This window comes from Triticum urartu, chromosome 2A (assembly GCF_056163025.1).
Source record: "Triticum urartu cultivar PI428250 chromosome 2A, HENAU_Tu73, whole genome shotgun sequence".
NCBI lineage: Eukaryota > Viridiplantae > Streptophyta > Magnoliopsida > Poales > Poaceae > Triticum > Triticum urartu.
In genome coordinates, this window is record NC_141874.1 from 45,660,614 (window position 1) to 45,670,804 (window position 10,191).

The window sequence follows — 10,191 nt, forward strand, 5'->3', positions numbered from 1 at the left end:
ACACTGCGCAACGCCTCAGAGATAGGCGTTACACGTCTGGCCAGTGTTGCATCCCAAACTGCCTAAAAATTGCTAAGTTATTGTGCAGAGCCTAAGAGCTAGGCGCTGCACTGTATAGTGTGGCGCCTAGCTTTCAGGCGCTGCACTAGTGGTTGCACTACAAAATAAAGCAACCACTAGTGCAACGCCTGGAAGCTAGGCGCTACACTGTATAGTGTGGCGCCTAGCTTTCAGGCGCTGCACACTGACTTAGTAAATTTCGGATTACACGGGTGCGACGCTGGCCAGTCATGTAGCGCCTATCTGTGAGGCGTTGCACAGTGTAGTGTGGCGTCTTAGTGTCGGGCGTCACACAAAAAAGTCAGCCGCGTGAAATAGTTTCAACGGACAGTTCATTCTGTAATTTGATTTTGTCCATAGGTTAAATTTGTCAATTTTGCTGGTAGATGCTCTTGTACGTACCAAAATATTTTGACATGCCTCGTATACCTCTACTATTGGTACGGAGGAAGCATCCAACGCAGCATCACGTGCATCAATTCAAAGCGAATTTGAACATTTCTTCATCCCCGCCTCCAAAGATAACATTTTTTTTTCATTCATTCCCCGCCAACCACTCCCGATCCAAGCGGAAGAACTTGCGCGCCACTTCACCGCATCACTTTTTTACTTACTTAATTCCTCAGTCCTGAGAGAAGAGCAGAGCGTGCGCAGGCAGCTCATCAGTCACCATGGACAGCGCAGACACCACCGTCGCCGGCGGCCGCGTCCTGCTCCTGCCGTTCCCGGGCATGCAGGGCCACGCCAACCCCATGCTCCAGCTCGGCCGCCGCCTCGCCTACCACGGCCTCCGCCCCACCCTCGTCCTCACCCGCCACGTCCTCTCCGCCACCCCCACCACCCAGTGCCCCTTCCCCGTGGCCGCCATCTCCGACGGCTTCGACGCCGGCGGCATCGCCTCGTGCGCCGACACCGCCGAGTACCTGCGCCGCATGGAGGCCGCCGGCTCCGACACGCTCGCGTCGCTCCTCCTCGCCGACGACGTACGGGTGCTCGTGTACGACTCGCACCTGCCGTGGGCGCGGCGCGTGGCGCGGGAGGCCGGCGTGGCCGCCGCCGCCTTCTTCACGCAGATGTGCGCGGTGGACGTGGTCTACGGCGAGGTCTCCGCGGGGCGGGTGCCGCTGCCGCTCGCGGACGGGCGCGCGCTCCGGGGCAGGCTCTCCGTGGAGCTCGGGCCCGACGACGTGCCGCCGTTCGTCGCCGCGCCGGCGTGGTACCCGGCGTTCACGGAATCGGCGCTGTCGCAGTTCGACGGGCTGGACCAGGCCGATCACGTGCTCGTCAACTCCTTCCGCGACCTCGAGCCAATGGTGAGCTGACCACCACCTGTTTGTTGTTTTGACCAGCTGAAATCATGCCGCAGGAACAGGTATGCTGACATAGGACATTCAAATATTGGAGTGCCAACAGTGCTTGAAATTCTTTTGTGTATCACGAATTTGATTCGCCAAATTTGGAATTGAGCAGGAGGCTGACTACATGCAATCCAAATGGCGTGCAAAGACGGTCGGCCCGACATTACCGTCGTTCTATCTAGACGATGATCGCCTGCTGTCGAACAAGGCCTACGGCTTCAACCTCGTCTCGAGCACCTCTTCGTGCATGGCATGGCTCGACAAGCAGGCTCCTTGCTCTGTGCTCCTCGCATCCTATGGCACGGTCGCCAACCTCGAGACGACCCAACTAGAGGAGCTAGGTCATGGATTGTGCAACTCCGGACAGCCCTTCCTTTGGGTGTTGAGGTCCAACGAGGCAGATAAGTTGCCCCAAGAACTCCATGACAAATGCAACAGGAAAGGCCTAATTGTCTCATTTTGCCCTCAACTGGAGGTATTGGTTCACAGGGCCACAGGTATGAAATGAACCCAAATTTCTGAGCATACAGCAATAAGGCTGACAATTCTTAGTGGAATTTGACAATGAATAAAAGCTAAGCATGCAAACCATTGTGGTGACGATGCAGGTTGTTTCTTGACGCATTGTGGATGGAACTCGACAACTGAAGCAATTGCCACCGGTGTACCCATGATCACAATACCGCAATGGGCGGACCAACCGACCACCGCAAAGTACGTGGAGAGCGCGTGGGGGATCGGCCTGCGTGCGCGTCGAGACGAGAAAGGCTTGGTGAGAAGGGAGGAGATGGAGAGGTGCATCAAGGAGGTGATGGGTGGAGAAGAGTATAAGAGAAATTCTTCTAAGTGGATGCAGAAGGCCAAAGAGGCTATGCAGGAAGGAGGGAGCTCTGACAAAAACATTGCAGATTTTGCTGCCAAATATTTATGAAATTAAGGCCATTTTTTATGAGAGATTGTTCCTACTACACTGAACTTTGTTGTAAAATCCGAGCAGTTGCTAAAAACTACTTCCTCCGTTTCAAATTACTTGTCACATGTATGGATATATCTAAATGTATTTCAGTTCTAAATACATTCATTTCTATGACAAGTAATTTGGAACGGAGGGAGTAGTTATAAAAGGTATGGAACGAGTGATAATGATGTGAGATCCCGAGTTGTGAAGCTTGAATTTTGTGATGTTCTCCTGTGTCACTAAGAGCAACTTCAATGGGGCGACCCATTTCGTCCGCGGCCGTCCATTTGGGTCGGTGCGGACAGAAAAGGCGGCCCAACGCGCCGACCTAAACGGACGCGCGTCCGTTTTTCGTCCGCGGGCAACCCATTCCCGACCCATTTTTAAGCCTGATTTGCGTCCGCGCGGACACGCGACGGACGCGCGCGCGGTCGCCTACTCCTGTCTCCGGGCCCGCTGGTCTGTGGCACATTGGCCTCCCTCCCCCCGGCCAACAAGCAACCCTCGCCCCCCGCCTCCTCCGTCACCGACGTCGCCGCCCATTTTTGCGACAACTCTTCCAGCTGCCGCCGCCTCCACATCCGCCCAGCAACGCCGCCCCTGCCCCCAGTCGCCCGCCGCCGCCGGGGAGCAAACTAGTTCTCGCCGCCGCTTCCCCCACCGCACAGCCGCCCGCGACCAAGAAGACGCCTCGCCGCCCCCGCCACATACGACTGGCACGCTCGTCGGACGCCGTCACACTCGTCGGACGCCAGCCGGGCAGCTAGCTGGTCTATGGGCGCCGCGTCTCCCCTCGCGGTCGTCTCCTTCTTCGACGCCCGCAAGTTGTTCGACAGTTTGCTAAGGTACGAAAATGGACTCCGCCGACGAGTTCTTTTTCCACAATTTCATTTGCGACTCCGATGATTCGTCGTCCGACGACGAGGAGGAGATATTGGTTGCCTTGTTGGTCCATCACCACCTCAACAACCAGCGGCCGTTGTTTCGTGGCTCCATTCTGGGCCACCTTTCGGCGTTGAATCGTAACCGAGAGAGCGGGCATTTCCTTCTCTGGAAGGACTACTTTGATACAACAAACCCGTTGTTCAAACATCACAAATTCCGCCGTCGGTTCCGTATGAGTAGGCATGTTTTCAACCGTATTAGAGAGGGAGTGGTCGGCTATGATGACTACTTCGAGTGCAAAGAGGATGCTGTCGACAAGATTGGTTTCTCCTCTTATCAGAAATGCACTGCCGCCATCCGAATGCTTGCATACGGAGTGTCCGGTGATCTCATTGACGAGTATGTCCGTATGAGCGAGTTTACATGCCTAGAGTCCCTGTATAAGTTCTGCAAGGCTGTGATTGCTGTGTTTGGCCCTGAGTACTTGAGAGAGCCGACAATTGCAGATACAGCCCGTTTGTTGGCGATGAATGCTAGTAAGGGCTTCCCAGGGATTCTTGGCAGCATAGACTGCATGCACTGGGAGTGGAAGAACTGCCCTTCTGCTTGGCAAGGGCAATATAAGGGACATGTCAGGGCTTGCACTGTCATACTAGAGGCCGTGGCGTCTCAAGATTTTTGGATCTGGCACTCTTTCTTTCGCATGGCTGGATCACACAATGATATCAACGTGCTTCAGCGCTCGCCGGTGTTTGCTAGGCTTGCCGAAGGCAACAACCCACCGGTGAACTTTACTGTCAATGGCCACAACTACGACAAAGGATACTATTTGGGTGACGATATCTATCGTCAGTGGACCACTATTGTAAAGACAATACCCAACCCCGTTGGAGAGAAAAGGAAAAGATTTTCCAAGAGCAAGAGAGTGCTAGAAAGGATGTCGAGCGTGCCTTTGGTGTTTTGCAATCTCGATGAGGCATCGTTCGGTATCCTGCTAATACTTGGAGTACGCAGAAACTATGGGAGGCGATGACTGCTTGTGTGATCATGCACAATATGATCGTAGAAGACGAGCGCCCGAAACGTCTATACGATCAAGGCTTTCAGTTTCAGGGTGAGAATGTTGTGCCTGAGCATGGAGTAGCGGCAACATTTGAGCAACAGGTATGAAATGAACCCAAATTTCTGAGCATACAACAATAAGGCTAACAATTCTTAGTGGATTTTGACAATGAATAAAAGCTAAAAATGCAAACCATTGTGGTGGTGATGCAGGTTGTTTCTTGACGCATTGTGGATGGAACTCGACAACTAAAGCAATTGCCACCGGTGTACCCATGATCGCAATACCGCAATGGGCGGACCAACCAACCACCGCAAAGTATGTGGAGAGCGCGTGGGGGATCGGCCTGCGTGCGTGCCGAGACGAGAAAGGCTTGGTGAGAAGGGAAGAGGTGGAGAGGTGCATCAAGGAAGTGATGGGTGGGAAGGAGTATATGAGGAATGCTTCTAAGTGGATGCAGAAGGCCAAAGAGGCTATGCAGGAAGGAGGGAGCTCTGACAAAAACATTGCAGATTTTGCAGCCAAGTTTGTGAAATTAAGACCATTTTCTGATTAGAGAGATAATAATCCTAAGTTGCTAAGCCTACGCTGACCGTTTTGAGTCTCTTTTGTTGTAAAACCCAATCGGTTGCTATAAACCGCTACTTAATTGAGATATGGAACAATCAAAATAAGATATCTGATTAATAATACTCATGTACATATTTTTTTTTATTGATGATGACGGCGATTGACCAAGGAATGCATGCATGCTAGCGGTTCGGTTCGAGAATGCTCGACGTACAGCTAGCGGCCGGTCGGTCGGTCTGTCGGTCGTGACGTGCACACGCCAAGACTCGACCACATACGGTGCATGGGTCGGCTGACAGAGATCCAAGACGCGGTGCGCGGCCGGGATTTTTCTAGAGGTGAACATTTGGATTTTTCTACACCTCTGGCTATTTTTTCAGTTCATTTTATCGCAATTGTCCCGGAATTGATTCCTGACCAATTTTGTAGATTTGTTTTTCTAATTACGTATTATTTCCTTTGGTCGTTTTAAAATTTTAAACTAAAATCATGAAACTTGTTTATGCTGATGACTGTCGTCGATCCCGCTCGGCGACATCCTGGCAAAGCGCTGGAAGGATTGGAAGTACTCTCCGGTGACATCCTCGTCACCACCAATGGCGAGGGACTTAATACCCGTGATTAATTAAGTTGAAACTACTTCCCGCCATGCACTGGTGAAGGTGTCCGTCCGCTTCCCAGGATATTAATCACGCATGCCTGCATGGTCCAATCATCCAACAAGAAAACCTCCATGCACTGGTGCAGTACATTTTATTTATTGATGGGAGGGATTAACTACTGTTTTTCATATAGACCAATTTGCACGCGCCTAGGTTGCGATGTCTATTCTTAAACTAGTCACAATGAAAAGTAACTTAAAGCAGTAACATGCATATGTTACTAGTCTATATTACTACCTCCACAGTGGGTAGTAAGGCTGGTTGTAATGGGGAGTATCATATACTAGTATCATGCATATGATACTAGTGTATTATACTACCTCCCTAATGCATAGTATCATATATTAGTATCATGTAGTACTTTATTTATTGCCATGCATGACATAAAGCAGCATAGCATTCACTAGTAGAAAAAAACCCCATTCATCCCGGTTGGTAAGGGCCTTTTGTCCCGGTTTGTGAACCGGGACTAAAGGGTCGTTACTAATGCCCCAACCCTTTAGTCCCGTTCTTACACGAACCGGGACAGATGGGCCTCCATGTGGCCGGTGCGCCGAGCCCAGACAGGAGGGCCTTTGGTCCCGGTTGGTGGCACCAACCGGGACCAATAGGCATCCACGCGTCAGCATTTCAGGGGCTGAGGTTTTTGTTTTTTTTTTAAGGGGGAGGGGAGGGGGGGTTGGGGGTTTTGGGGGTTTAATTTAGGTGTTTCATATATTGTGTTAGCTAGCTAATTAATAGAGAGAAGTGTCCTCTCTTATGTCCGTGCTTGGTCGACGCTATATATACGTATATATAGAGAGGACTAGACACGCTAGCTAGTAAGCAAATGAAGAAAACAGAAGATCATCATGAACATATGCATACAGAGAGAAGTGATATCGACCACCTCTCCTTCTCCGAGAGATTGGTCGAACAACAAGTTCTCGTATATCTATCCGACACTACCGGCTACATATATACAATAATTATCTCTTACAATGTAATTAATGTCCTAATTATATATGAACACAGGGTCCACATAGTATTCTCTGTCTTCAGTGATTATGTGGTCGAGGAAGAATGCCGCCAATTCCTCTTGAATTGCTCGCATACGATCTGGTGCTAGGAGTTCATCCCGCATCCGAAACATCTAATTTGAACGAGGGAGTCAATACATATATATATGAATAAATGAAACTCAACACAAATGATGGTAATAAAATAAAATTATGAATATTATTGCTTACACACTTCATATTGTTCATCAGAGTAGCCCCGTTCACAGATCGTGTGGCAGATGGACTCGCAAACGTAGTATCCACAGAAATCATTCCCTTGTTCCTGCCACAACCACTTTACAAGAAATAGAGGTCAATCAAACTGATAAGCAAGCATGCCAAATGGTATTGATGAAATTAGCGCTTGAATCACTAGGAGATGCGTGGAACATGTTACTATAGTACTTACTTTCGGGTGTCTAAATTGCAGCTTTTTCGGCAGTTCCGGAGCTTTTTTGATGAATTTTCTCCAAACCCTGCCAGACAAAGAAAATAATTACTTGATATCAGGAAATGAACAAAGTTGCTGATATGGTGGATAATGATCGATTTAACTTACTTCTCGAGCATTTGAGTCATGTCCGCATAGTCCTGGGGATCTTTTCGTCTCGAGTCTAAGGCGGTTACTAGTCCCTGCTCAAGCTTAATCTCTAGGAGAATATAGTGGAACTTGCGCACGCATGCATAACTCATCAATTACATTACTATAACCTGGACTAATAAGGGAAACCGAGTATGCACAAGACAGTAACACTCACTTGAAGTTGTAAGGAAAGAGTATTATATCTTTGTTTTCATTTATTACCAACAATCGTAGCAAGTTGGGCTCGGTATCTTCGGCACGATATTTAACCTCAGTTGCATCTATGAGATTTGTGTTAATGAACCCAATATCACCGATTTGTCTTTTCTTCAATTCGGTGATCTTAAATTTGCATAATATAATGAGGATAATTATAAATACATGCAATAAAAGAGCTGACCCATATAGAGAGACTTAATGACAAAAGTAGTACTACTTACAGACAGTAGCAAGTGACCGTTGCTTTATCGAGGGCATTTTGATTGAAAAACTGGAAGAACTCCTCAAATGGAATATTCAACAGTTCAATTCCAACGAGGTCATGCTCCTCTCTAACTCTCAGCGTCAAAGTATTCCTCCCCCCCAGACTCTCTGCAGGTTTCAATGTACCAATCATGGAATCTTCGCATCATCGTTGTTAGAGATCTTTCATCTTTGACGAGAGGCTTCCCGTACTCGTATTTGTGTTCCTCCACATCTAAGAACTCATAATGTACATTGTCGGGCAGGTAATCTCCAAGATTGCTATAACCGGGCACCATCCTCGGATCATTAGTAGGCACCTTGAGCGGGGGGGGGGGGCACGATTGGTTCGCTTGTTCACCGAGCTGGGGAATTTTTTTTCCCAGCTCGTCGTTCTTTTAACCTTTGATCACTGACAGTACTTCCCGACTGCTCCGCTTCGACAAATGACTTTGCAATAATGCGGTCATAGTTGCCTTTCGGCGGAGACTTTGCTGGTTTTTTCAGGGCAGCCAGAGTGCGCTTCGCTTTCACCGGATCTACCTTCTCCTCCGGAGGTGGATTTTTCTTTGCTTTCACCCCTTCAAAGAAGTTCCTCACTTCGGCTCGCGCGATCTTGGTGTTCTCCTCCGGGGTCCTCTCGTATGGTAACTTCTCTGGAGTCTTCAGAGAAGGACCGAATCTGTATTGCCTCCCGCCTCTGGCTGTACTGCTAGACGCCGGGAGAGTAGACGGAGCGGCTGCGGCTGTCTTCTTTCCTTGCGCCGGCAGAGGAGAAGGACTATGACGCGCCGGAGCAGCCGGAGCGGCGGCGAGTCTCTTCCGCCCTTGCTGATGATACGTCTCCAACGTATCTATAATTTTTGATTGCTCCATGCTATATTATCTACTGTTTTGGGCAATATTGGGCTTTATTATCCACTTTTATATTATTTTGGGACTAACCTGTTAACCAGAGGCCCAGCCCAGATTTGCTATTTTATGCCTATTTCAGTGTTTTAAAGAAAAGGAATATCAGACGGAGTCGAAACGGAACAAAATCAACTGGAGAAGTTATTTTTGGAAGGAAACACACCTGATGGACTTGGACCCCACGTCAAGGAAGGAACGAGGTGCTCACGAGGGTGGGGGGCGCCCCCCTAGGGCGCGCCCCCTGTCTCGTGGGTCCCTCGTGGCTCCCCTGACGTACCTCCTGCGCCCATATATAACCTAAAACTTCCAGAACGCACAATAGATCGGGAGTTCCGCCGCCAGAAGCCTCCGTAGCCACCAAAAACCAATCTAGACACGTTCCGGCACCCTGCCGGAGGGGGCAATCCTTCTCCGGTGGCCATCTTCATCATCCCGGCGCTCTCCATGATGAGGAGGGAGTAGTTCTCCCTCGGGGCTGAGGGTATGTACCAGTAGCTATGTGTTTGATCTCTCTCTCTCTCTCTCTCTCTCTCTCTCTCGTGTTCTTGAGATGATACGATCTTGATGTATCTCGAGCTTTGCTATTATAGTTGGATCTTATGTTTCTCCTCCCCTCTTCTCTCTTGTAATGAATTGAGTTTCCCCTTTGAACTAATCTTATCGGATTGAGTCTTTAAAGATTTGAGAACACTTGATGTATGTCTTGCCGTGGATATCTGTGGTGACAATGGGATACCACGTGTCACTTGATGTATGTTTTGGTGACCAACTTGCGGGTTCTGCCCATGAACCTATGCATAGGGGTTGGCACACGTTTTCGTCGTGATTCTCCGGTAGGAACTTTGGGGCACTCTTTGAGGTCTTTTGTGTTGGTTGAATAGATGAATCTGAGATTGTGTGATGCATATCGTATAATCATACCCACGGATATTTGAGGTGACATTGGAGTATCTAGGTGACATTAGGGTTTTGGTTGATTTGTGTCTTAAGGTTTTATTCTAGTACGAACTCTAGGGCTGTTTGTGACACTTATAGGAATAACCCAACTGATTGATTGGAAAGAATAACTTTGAGTTGGTTTCTTACCCTACCATAATCTCTTCGTTTGTTCTCCGCTATTAGTGACTTTGGAGTGACTCTTTGTTGCATGTTGAGGGATAGTTATGTGATCCAATTATGTTAGTATTGTTGAGGGAACTTGCACTAGTGAAAGTATGAACCCTAGGCCTTGTTTACTATCATTGCAATACCGTTTACGCTCAGTTTTATCATTCTTTACCTTGCTGTTTTATATTTTCAGATTACAAAAACTATTATCTACTATCCATATACCACTTGTATCACCATCTCTTCGCTGAACTAGTGCACATATACAATTTACAGTTGTATTGGGTGTGTTGGGGACACAAGAGACTCTTTGTTATTTGGTTGCAGGGTTGCTTGAGAGAGACCATCCTCATCCTACGCCTCCTACGGATCGATAAACCTTAGGTCATCCACTTGAGGGAAATTTGCTACTGTCCTACAAACCTCTGCACTTGGAGGCCCAACAACGTCTACAAGAAGAAGGTTGTGTAGTAGACATTGTCGGTGTCAAAACCAGCGGATCTCGGGTAGGGGGTCCCGAACTGTGCGTCT

The 10,191-nt window shown here is 48.6% G+C and overlaps 1 protein-coding gene across 1 annotated transcript; it reads left to right on the top strand.

Moving 5' to 3' along the window:
• Positions 1–652: 652 nt before the first annotated feature.
• Positions 653–2,466, top strand: LOC147983513 (UDP-glucosyltransferase UGT13248-like). Its single transcript, XM_087542997.1, has 3 exons — positions 653–1,373; positions 1,531–1,915; positions 2,027–2,466. The coding sequence occupies exons 1-3, from the start codon at positions 732–734 to the stop codon at positions 2,347–2,349; spliced, it is 1,350 nt and encodes a 449-aa protein (XP_087399123.1). The 5' UTR covers positions 653–731; the 3' UTR covers positions 2,350–2,466.
• The last annotated feature ends 7,725 nt before the right edge of the window (positions 2,467–10,191 follow it).

Bases quoted from the DNA above. Each gene is read 5' to 3' on its own strand.
- LOC147983513 (XM_087542997.1), top strand. From the start codon at position 732: ATGGACAGCGCAGACACCACCGTCGCCGGCGGCCGCGTCCTGCTCCTG. The intron at 1,374-1,530 runs GTGAGCTGACCA...GGAATTGAGCAG, and splicing joins TCCGCGACCTCGAGCCAATG to GAGGCTGACTACATGCAATC. The intron at 1,916-2,026 runs GTATGAAATGAA...GTGACGATGCAG, and splicing joins ATTGGTTCACAGGGCCACAG to GTTGTTTCTTGACGCATTGT.